At 37.3% G+C, this 23,068-nt stretch overlaps 1 protein-coding gene across 1 annotated transcript in view; it reads left to right on the top strand.

The window, feature by feature from the left end:
• The window catches only part of LOC121327322 (ephrin type-A receptor 3-like), a 150,526-nt gene that overhangs the window by 74,175 nt on the left and 53,283 nt on the right, over positions 1–23,068 (top strand). Inside the window, exons 4-8 of the mRNA XM_041271280.1 lie at positions 1,805–1,960; positions 14,139–14,474; positions 17,071–17,183; positions 19,614–19,776; positions 20,111–20,219. Coding sequence (XP_041127214.1) covers positions 1,805–1,960; positions 14,139–14,474; positions 17,071–17,183; positions 19,614–19,776; positions 20,111–20,219 — 877 coding nt within the window. The remainder of the gene's footprint in view (positions 1–1,804; positions 1,961–14,138; positions 14,475–17,070; positions 17,184–19,613; positions 19,777–20,110; positions 20,220–23,068) is intronic.

Genomic DNA, 23,068 nt, shown 5'->3' with positions numbered 1-23,068 from the left:
AAATTGGCAAAACCTGACAGCGCTGCAAAAAAATACTTTCAGTTCTGTATTTCTCTCTGAGCAAAATTGCTGAAGTATTAAGTTCATTTGATGAGCGTGGCAATGAACAATGTAGGGTTAGACCGCTTTCATCAAGGTGTGTACTCCACATATATTTCCACTCGTTACTTCAGCACCATAGCAGATTTGAGCATTCAGTTTGTCACGCAATTTCAGTGGCTCCAAAATCTCTTATGGTATTGAATAGACCTTCTGCAGTTTTATTGTTAACTTCAACAAATTCTAAAAATCATTCTTTCACCTCATTGTTGGGCGGCAGGTAACGCAGTACTACAACCATTTGCGACTCTGTTGTCTCGTCTGCCTGCACAGCAACAAATGTAGTTTCAGAGAGTTCCTTATTTATTCCCTCCCTGTACACTTGAAACATGCAATCTAACAGCTCATTATAGATGTTTTTGGATGTCCCTTTAAATCCAGTTGCATTTTTCGTAGTGTTTACTTAACTTAGAGTCTCCATCGCAAATTGTTTAGAAAATGCTACGGAAAACACCTGGATTGATGGAGACTGCTGTTTCGTCATGACTTTCCAAAGCAAGTTCGCATTTTCCACACAATTTGATCCAGGCGATTATTTTTGACAGCAAGTACCTGTTTTCTTCTGCTTGCTTATTGTGGAGCTCCACCAATCGTACGTATTTTTGTCATGCTGTAAGGCATAATAGGCAAGGGGCCAAAGCTGAAGTGCCCCTTCGTTCCTCATGGAAACCAGTAAAGCACATGCGCGATCGACCATATTTGCTGTATTTCTGTACAGTGCAGTGCAGTGCAGACTTCAATGAAGTCACTGCGACTGACCCCACCAGGCACACTTGCGATTGCTCACCGCGTTCACCACCTTATGACCTTGATGGCTTGCCATACACCTTACTGGTTTGTTTACTTCCGGTTACTAGCATCCGCTTTTGTGAACTGTACAGTACATTGTCATGCCCGAAATGTAAAATATGCAGTTTATAAACTTTGAAATATACAATTGTTTTGTTTATTTTTTTTGGCTTTTTTCTAAGTGGGGCCTGGCGCAACCAGTCCATGATTATGGACCACCCCTGTAGGTGGGATTTTAGTATGGTACATGTTTAAAAAAAAAAAAAAAAAAAAAAACTTTTTTATTTTTTTTAATCTTACTGATTTATTTGTATTTTGTGTCATAACACAAACATAATCCTTGGGTGAGTTTTACAATATAATTTTTGTATTTTAGAAACATAAAAACAAACAAAAAATGTTTTCAAATTTAAAACAAAATATAAAATATCGATGTTTTCCCTTTTAAATTTCAACAAAAGATTTTGCGGTGAAACATAACTAGACATAGTATTGCAGAGATTTTTTTTGTTTTTGTTTTAATCCCTCAGGAAATGTTTCTTTAAAGTACATCGAACAGATATAAAATAAAATCACTTTCACTGCCTATTAAAAAAAAAAATCTGTTATAGAACAATCAAAGCAAAGTTATACTGGTTGATGTTACACATAATTAGGTCTGATATCTATCAAATGTGTCTGTTATGCAGATATTTTAAATGCTGTTACTCTATTAAGAAAAGGTATCTAGCACTTTTGTTGCTACTGTGTGTGCAATACCGTTAAATCTGTACCATATTTTTTTACCAATAAACAGGAATGGTTTTGAAAGCTCATTATGGAAAAATTGCTGTGATTAGTGCTAAATATACTATAAATATAAAGTTATTTCTGCCGTTGGTTGTTTTCTAATGATGGTATCTATTTATTTTTTTAGCATGCCGACCTGGTTTCTACAAAGCATCAGCCATAGATGCCTACTGTGTGAAATGCCCACCATACAGCTACTCAAGCCTGGACAGTGCTTCAGAATGCAACTGTGAAAAAGGTTACTACCGGGCAGATACAGACCCCAGGTCTATGGCCTGTACAAGTAAGTTTTATTCATTACAAGAATCTTCAATTTACAATATCATTTTGGGGTAGACTTAATAAAAAACACAAATAAATAGGTAATTAGCAAGGGTGCCACACATCTCCAGTTCCAGGATACTTAACGTAGTCATGACTACTCAGAATTGCTGAAGCTAAAATAAAGCACATTCAGCAGTAGCACATATGCAGTCAGAGTTGAAGCTGGTTATATTCTAAGTGGTGTTTTTAATACTCCAGAACTGTATATCTCACTCTGTAACCATCTATTAGGAAATTTTCTTTACAAATGGAAGCGTTTGGGTGGTGTGTGACAGAAACAAGCATTTGTTGTGTGGGGCAGTATTATTTGTTGAGGTTTTGCTATATTAAAGTGCGTGAGGTTAAAGTGTTTTGTTCCATTATCATTACCTGTGATTCTTCTTTCTAACCATGATGGCTATATATACTTCATGTTATTGTACACCCTTAGAAATCAATACATTTTATCTAGGTAATAAAGTTTTATAATTATGACTTGTCAAAAAAAGTTGGTCTTTCATACAACTTGCTCCAGGTTAGGGGTAAATTGAGCATGTGGACGGGGTAAGTTGAGCACTGTGGGGGTAAAATGTGCCACTTCTCCACACTTCTGTACCAAACAAAATGTAATCACACCATTTTGTGAAACAATGTATTTATATCAACAAGGTAATAATGGTTACACAATTAGTATTGTTGTGATTACACAAGATTTAACTTTTGTTTTATCCTTTCAATACTTTGACTAGGCCCTATCCAACATTCCACTTGTCTGGGTTGCAGGGGAAGACAAACTCTATCTTCATTCTGGCTGTTCCACTAACTGAGATATGGGCAGGTTTTTTTTTTTTTTTTTTTTTTTTTTTAAATCACATTCTTTTTTGGGAAGGTGTCCTCATCATTAGTGTGAAACAATAAAACTTTTACTTCAACATTATAACGTGGTGACAGTAGGCTAACTCTTATTTATTTCAACAGTGTAACAGTAATTACACAACTTTTATTATGGTTAGACCACTTTTCATCGATTTTTATCAGGTTGAGTAGGCCCTACTCAACATGCCACTTGTCCAGGTTGCAGGGGAAGATTAACTGTTTCTCCCTTCTGGCTGTTCCACCAACTGTAAGAGGTCTTGGCAATTTTTTCCTTCTTGGGAAGGATCCCTCATCCATTGGTTTGAATTTGAAAGTTGGCTGACCAAGCCCCTGGCCTCTTCACAGGAATTTTGCTTCAAGGTCATTTCAGTCAGCTTTCTCCAATAAACCAATGTAATGGTAGTTTCTGGATTTCCCAGCAAAGTTTACCACTACAAAATCACCCACTGCGAGGGTCAAGTCATGTTCGTCACTTGATTCTTGTAGACTCTCGTCATCTGGGGTGTCATTTAGCACAACACTCATGTCACTCTCATCTGAGCTGCCTTCTTTAACAGTGGTTTGCTTGCTGTTCTGTTTTTTACTTCCTTTCACACATTGTTTCTTGGTGGATTTTGTAGCTTTCTTCTGTTCTCTCTCTCTCTCTCTCTCTGAGTTTTCTCCAGCTCAAGCTTCTCAGGTGTGTCTGTTAGGATTCTTGTCTTGACCTTCTTTCGTTTTTGTTTTGCTTTTGTTGCTGATGTTTTAAGCAATGGAAGTATACCTTCTGGAGACACGTACCCCGCGCTGCAGACATCAGGGGAACACGCAGTGCCACTCATTGAGGGGGATTCAGGCAACATGACTTTAGGTGTTAGTGCAGGTGGGTCAGCAGAGGTGGGTGGCTGTTCAGGGTTTGGTATGTTCATGACCATTGATGACTCAAGAGAAAATATCCCTGTTGAAAGGAAAGATGCCCGTGGACCTGAAGCCTGACAAGATGTTGCTTGGTGTCATTGCTGACATGAATGCTCCATTCACAAGTGCTAGGATGTCATAAATTGAAGCCATCTTTCCAGGGTTTGATTGCATCCAACCATCTAGGGCTATTTGTCATATGTCTTGAGTGGCTCGTTCTCCTTTGCAGTTTCAACAGCTTTCAATGAAATGTGAGCCTCATCGTTGTCCAGAATAAGCAGAATTAGGAATCTTTAGAGCAGTTTGTGTGATGGATGATTTGCTCCAGGAAAAGGACAAATTTCTCTTCATTTGTCATTTGTCCAGCCAACCACCCCTGTGGGTGCTCCTTTGACAAAAATATCCTTGTATCTGACACGTGGGAAAATGAACATAGGTGGAATTGCATTCCCTGTAGCATTGACTGCACAAACAACTGTGACTAGCTCCCCTCTTTCTTGCTTCGGTGACTGCACAGTTGTAACTCCTGTTTCAAAGTGGTTAGCAGTGTGCAGGTGCAGGAGTGATGCAGTGATTGAAAAGAGACAGACAACGTTAATCCAAGTGCAAGGGTATTTTATAAGAAACAATACCAAATAATGGCAGACAGCTTTTCGTCTGCCCTGCAAATAATAATAATACACATTTATATAAAATAATAACAGCAATAATAATAATAAATATTCGGTGCACACACATTTATATACAATGGGGCGGAGAACTAGCCACAGGGCTATATTGCAGTCACAGAATGTAATGACTGAAACAGAAAATGATAAACAATGTGACTCTAAAGAGCCAGAAGAACACATTAGTGAAGCTATGATAGTCCTCTGCAGTATAAAGAAAAGTTAGGGAGATGTACATATGATCAAGCCATTTGCAGTGCTGAAAAAAAAAAAAAAAGTTGTACCTTGCAACACCAAAGCCTTGGATCAAAATGAAAGCCATTTTAATTTGGCAGTAAGGATGAAAGCGGGCCTCTCAGCACTCAGGGAGAATGTTGTGTGATTCCTGAGCCACAGGTTACAGACCTGTCCCTCTTAAGTGAAGGATACACTAGTCTCCTACCCTTTATACAAAGGAAGAGCACCCTTTGAAGCTAGGGGATGACTGATGCAGAAGGAAATAGACTGTTGCAGTATATTGTCAGTGGATCAAATCCAAAACTGATGTCATTCTTACAGCAGGTGCTTGGATAATAGAAAGATAGAAATGAGAAAAATCTTGCCACTTTATATAATTTTAAGGGAGATTATAGCCTGTCTGCAGCAATTTATGTCATAATTTATCAAAGCATATTGTTAAATGCAAAATAGTTTCAGTAAGAAGAAATTCTGGGGTTTGCCCATTCTGTGTGATAATAGAGCAGTGTAAAGTCCCTAGATGTTTTTAGTTTAATCAGGCTGTTAACAAGTATGGATTAAAGTACAGAAGCACATCCCAATTAAACTCTGTGTGTAATACCACAGGTCATTGGGTAAAATCAAAGCCCCTTCCCCCTGCAAATTCTACTATTGGGACACATGATTCTCAGCCCTTTTGCTCTCTGTTTTATCATGTTACTTAGTTTAACAGTGCAAAGCCATCCATGTCCTCTTGTTATAAATCACTCATAAGCATCTGGCCATAAGTGGTGTCTATTTCATTGGCTTGCCAGAGCTAGAAGGTTGACACTGATGCACTATTATTTCTGTTTGTGATAGTCTTCAGAATGCTTCAAATCATATGTATGTTATGTATATATGTATATACTGTATTAAAGTGCATTTCAAAGAAGTACTAAGAATAATTCCCCACCTCCCTGAAAGTAAAAATTGTACCCCCTTTCATTTTCTATTGGGCTACACCAATTAAAGGAGGTGAAGGTAACAGCACTAGTCAGTTCTAAAACATCTGTTATCAGTCACTCAAGACATTATATATAACATATATATATTATATATATATATATATATATATATATATATATATATATATATATATATATGTATGTGTGTGTGTGTGTGTGTGTGTGTGTGTGTGTGTGTGTGTGTGTGTGTGTGTGTGTGTGGGTTTTGGTCCAGCTAAAAAATTAAAAGAGACAATGTAAACAAACTGGTTGGTAAACAAAGTGATTAATGTAAAGTGTTTGGGATTAAAAAATAAAATTGTGTTAAATAATACACTGGTAAATGGTAATGGTGTGTTAAATAGGGAAGATTAAAAGTAATTAAATCTGGTTTAAAATAAACACGGCTTGTTTAGCAGAGACCATACATATTGGGCGGGTGGGGCATTAGGACCCGGTAGTGGTTACAGAAGTCGGGACCAACTCTAGGTTTATTTAATAGACTAATTACCAGATTAATTAATAATGTTTAAAAGGGTGTGAGTGTCTGTTTCGTGTGGGTGATAGTAGGAGTTTGGTTGGGAGAGTTGGAGAGCAAGCAGATTATTGTGACTGTTGGAAAAGGTATTTGGATTACGGTTTTGGTGATGAGGTAACAGGCTTAGCCTGCCTTGTTATTAGTTAGGAACAACAACTATTTAGATAGGGCCTGAGAACGGGTTAGGTTTTATTTTGTTTATTTTCTTTTTGTTGTAGATAATAAACACATGCTACGTCGTTTCCTGGCACCCTGTGTCTAAAGTGTTTATTTGGAAAAGAAAAACATGTGACCAGAGGACAATCCATCACTCTCTCTCTCTCTCTCTCTCTCTCTCTCTCTCTCTCTCTCTCTCTCTCTCTCTATATATATATATATATATATATATATATATATATATATATATATACTCACTGTAGGGATGGTGTGTCTTGAGGCATGGGCAGTGTTAGGTTTGCGCCACACATAGCGCTTTGAGTTTTGGCCAAAAAGCTCTATCTTGGTCTCATCTGACCACAAAACCTTTTCCCACATCGCAGCTGGGTCACTCTCATGCTTTCTGGCAAACTCCAGACATGCTTTCAGATGGTACTTTTTGAGTAATGGCTTCTTTCTTGCCACCCTCCCATACAGGCCAGTGTTATGCAGAGCTCTTGATATGGTTGACTGGTGCACCATTACTCCACTCCCAGCCACTGAACTCTGTAGCTCCTTCAAAGTGATTGTTGGCCTCTCTGTGGCTTCTCTCACAAGTCTCCTTCTTGTTTGAGCGCTGAGTTTTGAGGGACGGCCTTTTCTTGGCAGTGCCTGGGTGGTGTGATGCAGCTTCCACTTCCTGATTATTGATCCAACTGTGCTCACTGGGATATCCAAACACTTGGATATTATTTTGTACCCTTTCCCTAATCTATGCATTTGTATTACTTTATCTCTAACTTCTGTAGAATGCTCTTTGGTCTTCATTTTCCTTCAGATTCACAGCCTTACCAATGATCCTTCAACAGTGGGGTTTTTATCCAGAAAATGTGACAGCAACTTTAATGGTTCACAGGTGGAGGCCAATGGTAAGGTAATTGTGTCCTCATTAGGGCAATTTCTTTCATCGGTGCAAACTGGGAGCTTCCACAGCACAGGGGTTGAATACTTATGCAAGCAAAGATATTTCAGTTTTTTATTTTTCTTAAAAATATTTCCCAACATAAAACCAATGTCACCTTACAATAATTGATTCTGAGTTTCAGTGTTTAAAAATAAAATATCAAACAGAACGAAATTTCAATGTACCATTTGTAATTCGGTAATATGAGAGAATTGGTCAGGGGTCTGAATACTTTTGCAAGGCACTGTGTGTGTGTGTATATATATATATATATATATATATATATATATATATATATATATATATATATATATATATATATATATATATATATATATATATATATATACACACACACATGCACACACACACACACACACACACACACACATTATATGCTAATCAGTCTCCAAGGTGCAGAGGAGATCATTTAATAAGGGTCTTGGGTCAGTGTAATGTAAAAAAAAAAAAGAAAAGAAAAAAAAGAATCGTCTAAGTGCCCTCGGGTTGTGCAGAGCTTGTGCATATCACCTTTTCTCTAAATTGCTTTCAATGAACATTCTGTCAGGAAGGTGGCTGAGTCTCCCATCAAAGTGGCAGAATTCCCTTTTATTCTTATGCAAACAGTACAGTTCATATTGTAAATAGTACCAGCTGGCAAATACCTTGTTTCCACTACAGTTGACCAGTTAATAGGGAACTGTCATTTTCTTCTTTTTTAAAAAACAATAAACAAATCCATTCCTAATGTGTTTGGTATGGATGAGTAACTGGTCTGTAAATGGAACTCTCTCTACCTTGTAAGTTGTTTTGGCCGTGCACTCTCCACTGTATTCCCTTGCTCCAGATGCAATGTTGTTTACAGTCCCTGGATATACTAGATGTTATGGAAGTATAACAATATTAAGAGTTAAACGAGGCAGTCTTCCCAGCGACAGCGAGTGGAAGCGACAGCGTGTGGGAGAAGTACAGGCGTGGAAAAGTACAGAGCAGTTTAGAAGCAGTTTGAAAGCAGGCTGACGGCTGCAGAAGAAACTAAACTTAAAAAAAAAACCCTCAACATGGTCTTCAAGCCAGTAATCTGTGACACCTGCTTGATGTGGGAAATCCGAGAAAACCCAGCAGAGCTAAACCAACTGTGCGTAAAGTGCCACGCGATGCTAGAAATGGAGCCGGAAGAAGTGAGACAGCAACAGGATCTTGAGGAACTGGCACACCCACAATTCATGGATGTCTGCATCACCCCTAACAGACTGAAAGCCACCAGGGAGATAGAAGGTCAGAACAGCTGGGTTCAGGTAGGCAGAAGCAGGGAAAAAAAGAAACTTCGTCAAACACAACCACCAGAAATCGAAACAACCAACAAATTTGAGTCACTTCAGAATTTTGATGAGCAGAGCCAACAACAAGAGAATGAAAGGAACAACATCCAGGACCCCATTGACAGTGGTTAGCAGACAGCAAAAAGAAGGGAGGTCATGATTGTTGGGGACTCCATATTGAGAAACACAGCAAGTTCAATTCGCAGTTTGGACCCCCTTACTACAACAGTGTGCTACCTTCCGGGAGCCTCGGTCAAGCACATCACTGAGAACGTGGACAGGCTCCTAGAACGAACAGGAGACGACCCGGTAGTAGTCGTCCACATCGGTACAAACAACATTGGAAGAGACAGACCAAAATCCCTGCAAAACAAATTCAGAGAGCTAGGAAGGAAATTAAAAGAGAAAACCAAAACTGTGGTATTTTCTGGTATACTACCGGCACCTTGCAAAGGACCATAGGGGAGCTGGAAATAATTAATCAAAACGCATGGCTGAAGATGTGGTGCACACGGGAAGGCTTCACCTATCTTAATCATTGGACCACATTCTACAACGAGGACTATCTGTATAGATGGGACGGACTGCACTTAAATAAAAAGGGAACCAGTCTACTTGGAGAAAAGATCCTCGAGCAGGTTCAGAAGCATTTAAACTAGAAAGGAAGGGGGGAGAAATCAACAAAAAAACAGAAGGGAGACCGCATCAAAACAAGAACAACAACTCAGGTAAGACAACCATTAAATATATTTATCTAAATGCTAGAAGTATCAGAAACAAAATTCTAGAACTTGAAGCTACTGCACTAACAGGTAACTATGATGTGATAGGTGTTACAGAAACGTGGTTGTCTGAGAGTGATGGGGACGAATATAATATTTGTGGGTATACACTGTATAGGAAAGACAGGCAGGACAGAAGAGGAGGAGGGGTAGCGCTATACATAAGAAACAGTCTTGAAGCCCAGGTGTTAAACCTGGACAAAGAAAATAAAACCGAATCAATATGGGTCAGAATAACGGACAAAAATTCAAAGGGCATAATAATAGGAGCATGCTATAGACCGCCAGATTCAGACGGTGAGCAAAATAATCTGTTATACAATGACATTAGAAATGCGTGTAGCAAAGGAGAAGCCATACTAATGGGGGATTTCAACTTCCCCCAAATAAAATGGGAAAACCCGGTGGGTAGCATGAAGGATGAAATTGAAATGGTGGAAATGACAAATGACTGCTTCCTAACACAATTTGTCAAGGCACCGACTAGAGGGGAGGCATGCCTTGATTTAGTCTTTTCAAATAACGAAGATAGAATAACTAAAACAGAGGTCAGAGAACCACTGGCAAACTCAGACCACAACATGGTCTCATTTGAAGTGTTTTTTAAAACCCCAAAAGTAATGACTAAAGCTAAGGTTTACAATTTTAGAAAAGCAAACTATGAAGGTATGAAACAGAGACTAACAGAAGTAGATTGGAGTAAAATAGAGAAAACACCCACAGAAGAAGGATGGTTGTTCTTCAAAAATGTAGTACTAGAGGCGCAAAACAATTACATCCCTAAAGTAGACAAATCTAAATGTAAAACTAAATTGCCAAAATGGTTTAATAGATCAATTAAAAAAAATATTCAGCGAAAAAAGGCACTTTACAGAGCATTAAAAAAGGACCAAAAAGAAAGTACGCAGAAAGAGTACATGGAACTGCAAACGCAAGTCAAAAAGGAAGTTAGAAAGGCCAAGAGAGAAATAGAAATGAACATTGCTAAGGGAGCTAAAACCAATTCCAAAATGTTTTTCCAATATTACAACAGCAAGAGAACATTCAAAGAGGAGATTAAATGTTTAAGAGATACAAATGGCAAAATCGTAGATGAAGAAAAAAAAAATAGCAAATATGTTAAATGATTACTTTTCACAAGTTTTTACAAAGGAAGATACTGACAACATGCCCCACATGTCATCCAGTTCCTATCCAGTTTTAAATAACTTTAGCATAACTGAGGCAGAAGTGTTAAAGGGACTAGGAGCTCTTAAAATAAACAAATCCCCTGGGCCGGATAAGATCCTCCCAGTAGTACTCAAAGAAATGAAAGAAGTAATTTACAAACCGCTAACCAAGATCATGCAGCAGTCTCTTGACACAGGGGTGGTACCAACAGACTGGAAAATTGCAAACGTAATACCGATCCACAAAAAGGGAAACAAAACTGAACCAGGTAACTACAGACCAGTAAGCCTGACTTCTATTATATGCAAACTTATGGAAACTATAATAAGATCCAAAATGGAAAATTACCTATATGGTAACAGGGTCCTGGGAGACAGTCAACATGGTTTTAGGAAAGGGAGATCGTGTCTAACTAACTTGCTTGATTTTTTTGAGGATGCAACATCGATAATGGATAATTGCAAAGCATATGACATGGTTTATTTAGATTTCCAGAAAGCTTTTGACAAAGTCCCGCACAAAAGATTAATTCTCAAACTGAACGCAGTTGGGATTCAAGGAAACACATGTACATGGATTAGGGAGTGGTTAACATGTAGAAAACAGAAAGTACTGATTAGAGGAAAAACCTCAGAATGGAGTGTGGTAACCAGTGGTGTACCACAGGGATCAGTATTAGGTCCTCTGCTATTCCTAATCTACATTAATGATTTAGATTCTGGTATAGTAAACAAACTTGTTAAATTTGCAGATGACACAAAAGTAGGAGGAGTGGCAAACACTGTTGCAGCAGCAAAGGTCATTCATAATGATCTAGACAAGATTCAGAACTGGGGAGACACATGGCAAATGACATTTAATAGAGAAAAGTGTAAGGTACTGCATGCAAGAAATAAAAATGTGCATTATAAATATCATATGGGAGATACTGAAATTGGAGACGGAAACTATGAAAAAGACCTAGGAGTTTTTGTTGACTCAGAAATGTCTTCATCTAGACAATGTGGGGAAGCTATAAAAAAGGCTAACAAGATGCTCGGATACATTGTGAAAAGTGTTGAATTTAAATCAAGGGAAGTAATGTTAAAACTGTACAATGCACTAGTAAGACCTCATCTTGAATATTGTGTGCAGTTCTGGTCACCTCGCTATAAAAAGATATTGCTGCTCTAGAAAGAGTGCAAAGAAGAGCGACCAGAATTATTCCGGGCTTAAAAGGCATGTCATATGCAGACAGGCTAAAAGAATTGAATCTGTTCAGTCTTGAACAAAGAAGACTACGTGGCAACCTAATTCAAGCATTCAGAATTCTAAAAGGTATTTACAGTGTCGACCCAAGGGACTTTTTCAGCCTGAAAAAAGAAACAAGGACCAGGGGTCACAAATGGAGATTAGACAAAGGGGCATTCAGAACAGAAAACAGGAGGCACTTTTTTACACAGAGAATTGTGAGGGTCTGGAATCAACTCCCCAGTAATGTTGTTGAAGCTGACACCCTGGGATCCTTCAAGAAGCTGCTTGATGAGATTTTGGGATCAATAGGCTACTACCAACCAAACGAGCAAGATGGGCCGAATGGCCTCCTCTCGTTTGTAAACTTTCTTATGTTCTTAATATTCCTCCATACTTTTGCTTACATGTGGCTTTACTTGGCTTCGAGCTTGTATTGAGTATATAAGTGCCATCACTGAACATACTTTCTCATTCCATTCAAAACCAAAAACCACTCAGAATGATTGAAAACGGAAAAGCAAATTAAAAATGTATATATATATATATATATATATATATATATATATATATATATATATATATATATATACATGTGTTACCACCTGTAACACACAAAAAAAGCCTTCTCAGCAATCTGGGATTTTATTTATAAGGCTATCGATTTCTTTAAAATAATGCAATATATTAAAAGAAAACTGACTATGAATGAAGACACTAGACAATATATGAAAGTTGGTTTATGCAGTATTGGCTACCAGAAAATAATGATGGCTTGGTTAGAGTAACTGATTGTAGGCCATAATAATTAAAACCAGGAGGCTCAAAGAAGAGGCCTATGCCTAAACTCCTGTTCTGTGATTACCTTTAGCCAGGAGTCAATAACAAAATGCTGTTTGCAACTTGGCTAATCTCTGAACTTCTCATTTCAATTACTGTAAGTGAATTAACCCAAACACACCAATGTTATTTGCATTCTGTTATGATGTTGAATGATATTTACCTTTTACTAGTCTAGCATTCATTTAATTTCCTCCAAGGTTCATCTATTGGTAGTAGATGCAGAGGGCATCTGATTTGATTGCTTTGGGTAGCAGTGATGGTACCCAATAGTCCTCATAAAGTGCTATTATAAAGAGCTATGTAATCCAACACCGCTGCCTGTCTTGAGTTATAGCCTGTCTGTTGTCAGAAGCTGCTTTTGAAATAGTAAAACATGGACAATGTTGTAAGCCTCAAATATTAGATTCTGGCAAGTACAAGACTTTTGATATTTAGAATTCATATAAGCAAGTGTAATAGAATAGACCCATCACCTCAGAAAATCAGACAGGCTGCCAGTCTCAATTACACAAATAGATCCATTAAGGTAAACAATTAACTCTTAGGGGGCAGTGTAGTCCAGTGGTTAAAGTCCAAGGCTTGCAACCAGAACGTCACCGCAGTTTTGCTTTTTCCCTCCTTGCCCTCATCAGTACATATGCATCTTGGCTCACAGCAACAAAGCCAAAATATTTGATTAAAAAAATAGCAGTAACAGAAGCGACAGAGACTGTGAATACTGGATGTGCTACAAATTTAATATTGAACACAGATGAAGCATATGAACACTGTCTTCTGATAGAAGATCTAAAACCCACAGTAGCAGTGCCTCTTTGCACCAAATTACATTTTTATTATAGTCTTTATCATTCACCAGTCTCCTGAGGTTGAACCTTTATCAGGCATACCAACCTAATTTACAACTTAACAGAATCACACCTGCCAGTACTGATACAGCTTTGCTAATTTGGCAGCTTTTCAACTGGAGTATCATAGTGTGGCAAAGTGGCTGAGTTAAACGGGTGCAGGAGTGATGCAGTGCGGTAAGTAAACAGACAGAGCTTTTCTGTACTTAACAGGATCTCTTACACTCACTCATAAACACAAACCAATGCGAAGGAACAGATTGCAATTCTCTGTCCCCTTTTATGGTGTCACACATGACCGCTTGGTAAATGAGTGCAACCGCCTCTCCAATCTGCGGCTGCCATGTTGTTTCCCTTCTGGGTCAATGCGTTATTGCAACAGATTCTCGCCCCCTTTCTAGCTGGCCGACTTCCCTTGAATCCTGAGAAAGAACTGCCAGACCAGCCCGTCCAGGGAACTCTGTTCTCGCTGCTTAGCACCCTCACAGGTCGGGAGGGAGATATACCACCAAGAATCACTGTATTTATGTCACACATAGTTACCAAAGTTAAATAGTGATTGTGATAACTGTCGTGACAGGTTTATAGCAACAACACATGATGTGCTGTGTTTCTTTTTTAAGGAAATGTAAGGGTTGCTTTGGAAGTGCTACCCTAATAGCCTATACTCTCTCTTACACCAATAGGACCTCCATCTGCTCCAGAAAACCCAATCTCCACCATTAACGAGACGTCGGTTACCCTGGAATGGAGCCCTCCCCGTGAGAGTGGGGGTCGAGGGGACATCAGCTACAGTGTCCACTGCAGGAAGTGCTCCAGTGATGGCAGGAAGTGCAGCCCCTGTGGTAACGGCCTCCACTTTGTCCCGCGGCAGTTCGGCCTCTCCTATGCCAAAGTGCTCGTCACAGACCTTCTCCCCCATACCAACTACACCTTTGACATTGAGGCAGTCAACGGGGTCTCAGACCTGAGTCCCAGCCCCAAACAATGCATCTCTGTCAATATCACCACAAGCCAAGCAGGTGAGTTTACTCAATCAGACCATTATTTTCTTTCTTGGTTTGATACAAGGCCTAGCATACTACTAAACTTGTTGGTACTCATGGAAGGTGCTTGAGTGCTGCCCTTATTTTTTTCCACAACAAGTTTGTCTGTAGAAGAAGCAGCTTTGTATGGTGCAGCAAAAGGTACACAGAGGTTCCCTTAGTTTTGGTTTTAAAGGATGTACAAATACAATATTTTATAGCATTTGAATGTACATGTCCCTTTCTGCTCTGAACACTCTTCCTTTATATTATGTACTTGTAAAGAGCCATTGGCAGCAAATTGCTAACAATACAATGAAAACATTATTATAGACAAAAGGTCAGTGGCTTTGTCTTAAATTAAGCCTTAAAAAAACAGTCATCATTTTGAAAACCTTGCTTCAAAGCAAGTATATATCCACATATATAATATATATTATAATAATTATATATTATATATATATATATATATATAGATAATACTGTTGTATATATATAGTATATATATATATATATATATATATTATATATATATATATATATATATATCCACTATGTTTGACGGAGGGGGGAAGAGGAATAAAATGCAGTCCAGGAGGGATTACAAAAGACTACACCACCCAGAATGCCACAGGAGGGAGCCTGGATGTATTTGTTTTATTTTCCAATATTTCTGTACAATTTAATACATTTTGCACGAAAGTGCTGAAAACTTTAAAATACAGTGTCTGGGTCTGCATTAGAAGGGCCAGATGAACCCAAGTGAATTAACATCTTTCATATATATACAGGGTAATTTTACTATAACATTCACTGTGTCTGCGGTGTAAATACCTGTCCATATTTAGATGCAGCTCTCTCTGCATCCACGGAGTTTGTTAAATTGACAGACAGCGCCGAGCTAGGGACAGGTCTGTAGCTATAAACCTGAAGTCTATGAAATTACTTACATATTTATTTATTCATTCATTTATTTATTTTGTCCTGTGGTTCTTTTAATGTATTTTTCTACTCATACTACTACTTGGCTTCCAAATTATTTTGCATGATATGCTTTTGAATTATTTTGGACACTCATTTGAAAATGTAGGTCTAATTTGACTCTAATACTAACCTGATGGTACTAGCAGTTGAAATCCATAGGTCATACTAAACCCTCCCCAGATGCCTGTGTCTACCAATAGTGAGTAGAGCCGAGTTATTGGCTGTTGTCAAGTGTCAATTAATAAATCCTGTCCAGTCCATAATGAACGAACTTTATTTAAAATGAAACAAGCTAACAATCGCATCAGGAACCTGTAATGGTACATATAACTTCATTGGATGTTAATGTTAGTGGATTTTAAACTGGAGCTTGCTGTTATCGATATTGACGGCAGCTGCTTCACTCATTCTATTTTTTTTTTGTCTGTAAAGTGCCTGCTGCAATCAGACTGGTGACAGATCAGACTAGCCTTGGTAACCTTGGTACTGTATTCTGGTTGAGCCCTGTTTGACTTGAGGGGTGCTGCACTGAAATATGCATGAACCAACAGCAGCTTTTCTTGAGAGGGCTTTGGAGAGTGGTTTGAATTTTAATAGAGAGGTGTGTGTCAAGAAACGATTACTTAGGGGGTAATTGTTTAAAAAGACAACAGTGAGTCATTCTCTTGGTAAGCTTCTCATCGTGGAGGAAATGTGAGAATAGGGTGGCACTTTGTAAATTTAAATTATGAAAATGGAAATTATATCTGCATAACTGGACAAAGATTTTACATGCATAATGTAATTTAAACTTTTGGCCAGTTTATAAATAGGCCATCATTTAACTAACACAAGTATTTGTCTATATTCTGCAAGTTTTTGATTTACTGAGTTTCATGAATATGCCCTACTTCCTCTCTTCAATAGATCATCTGGTTAATGCAGATAAGGGATTTTTGGCAGCCAAGTAATTAAAAAGCACCCTAAAGTTTTAAAAAGCATATATTCATGAAAAATATATATATATAATATTTTTATGATATACACTTAGTATATATATATATATATATATATATATATATATATATATATATATATATATATATATATAGGCAGTGTGGGTTGTCAGTTGTTATAAAATTATCAATAATAAAAAATTTAGTTAAAGCAATTTCGTTGAATTTTAACAAGACTTATCTGATAATGTGACAATTAGAAACGTCTTGGCACCTCAGTTGGGTACAGTACTAATCAGGTGTTTGAGGAGTGAACTATTAAAAGATACTTTAAGGTTACAATGACAACACATTGGTTAATTGCCTGTAGTTCCTGTTGTCATGTTAACAGGCCTCAACAATGCCAAGAGTAAATGAGTACATCCCTACATCCACTTTAGCTAGATGTGGAATAAAATAGATTGAGGTGACTACCTTGATGCCAAATCATAATCAGCAGCAAGAGAGTCACGTAATTGCAATGTGTATTTATTTATTTTTTTATGCTAACCACAAACACCTGCCATAAAAATACCACAATGGCCAATTAGCATTTTCCAGTGCATTATAACACTAATCCTTCCTAATCAGTAGATGATGTATATGTTACCTGCCTGCTTGCTTCCCATCTACAGTAAGTGTGATTCTGAAAGAGAGGAAAAGCAAGGACAGCATTACCCTGGCATGGCAAGGACCAGAGTTAGCCAACGGCGCCATAGTGGAATATGAAGTGATCTACTATGAAAAGGTCAGTGATTATATAGACACCTCCAAAGAGTACTTTAAATTGTTACACACATGGGAAAGCATCATTTTCCACTGAGTACTTTCTGTATCCTATGACCCTTATTAAAATCTGTCCAAATTATGATCTGAGGCAATGCCAGAGGGTTAGTAAGTGGGATTTATAAATGCTGATGGTTTTTGTAATGCTTGTGTTTTTTTGCTTTTTTTCCAATGCTGATGCTTTATAATGATGGACTGAATAGTTTGTTTAATTATTTATTTGTAACTTAAAGCCATTAAGGCCCCCTGTCTTGCCACACTGAAAATGTGATTGTTCTATCCTAGGGGTGTGCCTATTACTCGGTTCATCAGAGCATCCATTGCAAACCAAACATTTTTTTAAATTTTTTTTAAGAGTTTGAATAACACACAAGTAGAAAACCTATTACCAGCTACCGTAAAAATCATTTTATATATCACACTGGTGTAAAAGTTGCTCCCCCCTTTTTGAGACTTCAATTTTAGGAAAACACCTTTTTTGTGTTTAAAACAAATTGTTTACAATTTGCGCTTTTTTGCCTACATGCTCAACAAAGATAAAGAAATAGATACACATGTTTTGTTTTTAAATAATCCTTGTTTGCAACATTTTATTCCATTAATAATTTTACAGTGCATATTTTTAAACTGCTAGAAAGTGTTTTTTTCAAAATTTTTAACATTTAAAAAGTAATAATTAATGGATTTTTTAGCTTGTCAAGTACCAAAACAAATTCAAGAACTTTGTTTTACTGAACATTTCTTTACAAAAACATACTTAGACAATGGTTCCAGCTGTATTCATTATATTAATTAAAACCAAAACAATAAACTAAACAGTGCACCATCTAATAACCAGTAAAGAAAACATTTTAGTGTTACATATGGTGCAGTACAATTTCCAGCTGTACAAATACATTAATTTGGTTTTGTTAATCAGAACCATAACCATACACATACTTTATAAGTGTACCACTGCACTGTACATGTAGAACAAGTTACAGTATGTATTAGTCATTCAAAGTACTCCATTCAAAACAAATGTTTTTTTACTTTGGGCCATAATCACGCTCCTCCTATCGGCTCGTTTTTCTTTCGTCGTTTTAAGTATGTCTTTGTTTCGTCGCCAGTCACGTACAGTTTTTTTTCAGCATTGCTGTTAACATGTATTTCGGCAAATTTAGCAACACGCAATTTCAAACCTGTTGAGTAGCATTTTTATTTTTTGGTTGACTGTCCTACCTTATCCAGGCTCAAAGTCACCTGCTTTATTATAGCATTGCAGTTACAATGAATGGAAGACTTGGTAAGTCTACTCAGCTTTCTAAGTAATAGCTGTTTCCTATGGATCCCAGGGATGGGTTCAGTCTAAATGTTGACAAATCAATGGCTCTGGAGGGTGGAAATAAGGAAATTCATAGACTAACAGATATTGTGTTAATAGTGAAACAGTATAGCTGTGACGTTTTCATATTCCAAAGATTGATAACTTTAACTGCTATTTTTTTTTTCTCCACGTATGCACGTGTTTGGGTCCAGAGGAGGTCAGTCAAGAGTCTGAAAGCTTGCATTTAACATTCAAAATGCCTAAGGGCATTGAGTAACAAATTAAAACTTTTAATTAGAACTGTGGTATTGTGTTTCCACTTAGCTACATGACCTGAATGCAGTGGATCCTGAAAATATAAATTGGGTTGTTGACAGTTTGTATGAGCCATAATCATGGCTGTAGTAATCCCATTGTGGCACTGGTACATAGTTTACGTCGCACCGGTGTATTAATCGTTCCCCATTTTATGGGCCCCACAAAAATGCCTAGAAAATCCTCTTATACAACGTTTTTTACGGTATGTATAACTAGCGTTACGCATTTCCAGTTTATTCCAAATTTTACCAAAAAATGTCAGGATTTATTTTTCAACTGAACCTCGGTTTTTACAGATTTATACGTGATTTTTAGACTACTTTTCAGTATTTTCCCGGTACTATTTTCTATAATCTATAATCACTATAACTATAATCACTTGCTACTAAAGCTCTCATTACTATACTACCAGTTTGATACAATAACACTGCTTTTTGAAAATCCTGCCCCTGATCTCTTCCATTATATTGCTATAACAACACATTATCCTTATTTAGTCTTCTGCTGGTATCAAAAATATATTTAATACCAGTACGCATCTAACAGCCTTATTCAATTTTATTATACATTAATATTTTTTTAAAATACTAATGCTTCTTTCCAAGTCAGAAAACAAGCTTTACTGGAAGGTCAGTGCAGGGAGGAAAGCTTCCATGCAAATGAAGGAAAGATGCCTAACACTGGCAAAAAAAGCATACAATGTATTAGCAGCCTAAACATTCCAAAATTAATATAATTTTACATAACTGTTTTTTTTTTCTTTTGCAGAATCAAAGAGACCAGAATTACACTGTTTTGAAGACGAAGTCCAACAGCATGACAGTGGAGGGGCTGAAACCAGGTACTACGTATGTGTTCAGGGTCCGTGCGCGCACCGATGGAGGCTATGGAAACTATGGGGGAGAAATCGAACTGGAGACCAGCCGTGAAGGTGAGGGCTTGTGTGCTGGGTCTGTGGTTCAGGGTATGGCAGCCTAGGAAACATAAAATATAAAAAATAGAATGACTGGCTTCCACAGTCCACAATGGATAGTTTCTAATGATTTATTAAGGGGAAACAGGTGTGCCTTCTTCAGTGTTAATAGCCACTGTAGCTGTCTTTCTCCTTCATTCCCCTTGTGATGTCACTGAAATGCTTTCCAATTGTTGCTGGTAACAGCTTACATGAGTCTAATATGACACGTCACATTTTACGAAATGATTTATATCCCAGACAGTTAAAGTGCTGCAGTATTTACATCAATGCTTGCCCTTCCCTTCGGCAGACATGCTTGCGATTGGAGACCCAAATCAGCCCACCATCCTTGCGGTGTCAATTGCAGGAGGGATAGTGCTGCTCATATTCCTGGTTGCTTGCTTTGTGGTCAGTGGAAGGTAAAACATTTTTGTTAATCTTTTATCATATTTTTTTTGTTCATGATTGAATCAACAAAATCCACCCCCACAAAATAACCTTTTACCAACATTGTAGATGCAAAAGCATGCATACCCAAATCCAAAGTTCAGTAAAAGAATTAAAATCTGTTGGAAAATGGCACAAAAACTCTATGGAGTTTAGTGTGAGTAAAGTTGCTTTGATTTTAGTTCTCCCACTAAACTGAAGTCTCGTACCTCTTCTTATGTTTACGATCACAGTGTTACCACACACACACACACACACACACACACACACACACACCAAAATAAAAGGAACATAGCAAGGCTGATGAGTGATGTAAATCATGAGTCCCTGAAGTTGTCTGTGGTGATTGTTCACACCACTTTCCATATAGAGCTCTTTCGTTCTTCCTGTTAATTGAATTGAAGATAATGCCTAATCACAAAATATAATGACAGTTGCCCCAGGGTTATTGTCATTGTCAGTGTCAGAAAGCTGCTGTGTGAATGAAAATGTGAATACTGAGCCTGGACTTTTGCAATGGATTCAGCACATTGGAGTGCACATTATTATTATTATTATTATTATATTATTATTATTATTATTATTATTATTATTATTATTATTATTATTACCACCAAGTCATCTCTATTTATACATGAGGAGCCCTGATTAAATATGGATCATGCTTTGTACAATTAGGTGGAAATACTAGCCTATCACTTTTTCCCTCTAAAACTGTGTGTGTGTGTGTGTGTGTGTGTGTGTGTGTGTGTGTGTGTGTGTGTGTGTGTGTGTGTGTGTGTGTGTGTGTGTGTGTGTGTGTGTGTGTGTGTGTGTTCATAAAAGCCATCAAGGGGCTTAATTTGTAATTTCTCTACTGATAAGGTGATATAATCAAATCACTTCAAACCAAGGAATTGCTGAGATCCAAGAGCAAGAGTTTCACAATGCATTATAATTTGAGGTTATCTGAGTAGCACGGAAGGATATAAGCATGCAGGACTATTAATTAGAAGTTTGGCAGATGCTGCGGTTCAGTTTCAATTCACTTTAGACAGTTTCAATTCACTGTAGACATCTGGATATATTTATCTATTTAATTATATCCATAAAAATATTTAATATCAACCATATTTATATATACAACTTTAGAGGAGCAATAATGTAACTATTGTATGAGAAGAAGGTTATAAAATTTTTGAAATATCTATTGAGATGTAAAACAGCTTGAAGAGCATGTTATACTAGTTCTAGAAAAAAAAAATTAAAACATCTTTACTGTAAATCAATTGTTGACTACAATCATACATTTTATAAACCTGTGTTGGGGTTTTATATATGCCTGCCGGGAATATATAACATATTTATCATTATTCCCAACTCTTTTTATTGCTGAAATGATATCAGTAAAATAGATTTTAAAAACAAACATACAAAATATAACAGCTCAATAGCAATGCTGAAGTGCCAATAATACAAATACTGTCAAGACAGCTTTTAAAATAAAACCCTGGGAATAACAGTAACAGATTGTACTGCTCCTCACCAGAAGAAATCCAATATTGAGGTCTCTAGTTAAGACCTATAAAATTGATTTAAGGTGATTGCCTATCAGCCTGAGTGCAAGTCAGTATTGATCACACAGAAATGTAATGCCGCAATGTACATTATATATTTTGCGTGAGAGTGTATATTAGACTATAGAGAAGGTAGATGAGGACAAGACCAGTCGGTATTGAAAGTGTTGGCTCATTAGCAAGAGCTGAAAAGAACACAACGAGAGAGATGCACTGAGCAAAGGTAAATAGTGTGCTGAAGAGCAAAGGTGCAAACCTGATTTTAGAAGAAAGCCGATACATTATTTTTCATTAAGAAAAAAGCAAAACCCAGGAGGTGGGTGAGTTTAAGGAGATTAAGAAGGAAGGTGAAGAAAGGTGAGGGATTGATGTTGACTTTTTTTGATGAAGATCGAAAAGATGCATCTGTGTTTGATTGAGTAGGGTCATCTCAAAACATCATAGTGTAATTTGCAAAACAAGGTTTGCAGGTTCAAATAGATCTACAGTGTGAGATCATTAGTATTATAACAAAATGATTTTTTGGGAAGTAGTTATTGGTAGCTTATCACTAACATATTTCCTTCCCTCTGAACTTAGTAGCTGAAGGTTTTGGTAAATGATGGACCCAGTCCAGTCCCTGAAGACATGTAGTTAGGGTATAACAGTTTGTAGGTGCCAATATTAACACACATTTTTTTTTTTTGTCTGGGGATTTTGGCTATGGATGAATACAGAGCTCCAGCGCTAAACTACTGCTAATCACCTTCAATTTATTATACATTCTCATGCTACGTTAGTAGGGGTTTCACAAAAATACGAATCTAACAGTGCACAAACATGAATAATAAAAAATAGAGCCCCTTTCAGCTCTGTCACCTGGGCTAATAAACAGCTCGTCTCAGTGACTAAAGAGAAAAACTAAACTCTAGACTTGCAAACTCTGTATGAATGTAACAATGCATACAGTATACCACTGGAGGGTAGAAACTTTTGGCAAAGATTACAAATTGAGGCAAAAGTCAACACAAGCTATGGTGAAAGCCACCGTAATGGGCAAGCTTACATACATAGCTTGTAAAGCTTTCTCTGCACGCATGAGCAAATGTGTTTTTGGTAGTGAAATTCATTTGGATAAAATCCAAACTACTTACATAAACTTACTTTCAAGCTGAGACACCAAAAACCAGCCATAAAATGACACAAAGGAAAAACTAGAATTACTAAGTAAAAAAGAATAAACAAATAAAATGTTTAAGGCTCATCAGCGTGGGCTAGCTAGCTAA

Source organism: Polyodon spathula, chromosome 14, assembly GCF_017654505.1.
Source record: "Polyodon spathula isolate WHYD16114869_AA chromosome 14, ASM1765450v1, whole genome shotgun sequence".
Lineage (NCBI taxonomy): Eukaryota > Metazoa > Chordata > Actinopteri > Acipenseriformes > Polyodontidae > Polyodon > Polyodon spathula.
Note: the sequence above shows the minus strand (reverse complement) of the source record. Positions and strands in the feature narration are given on the sequence as shown.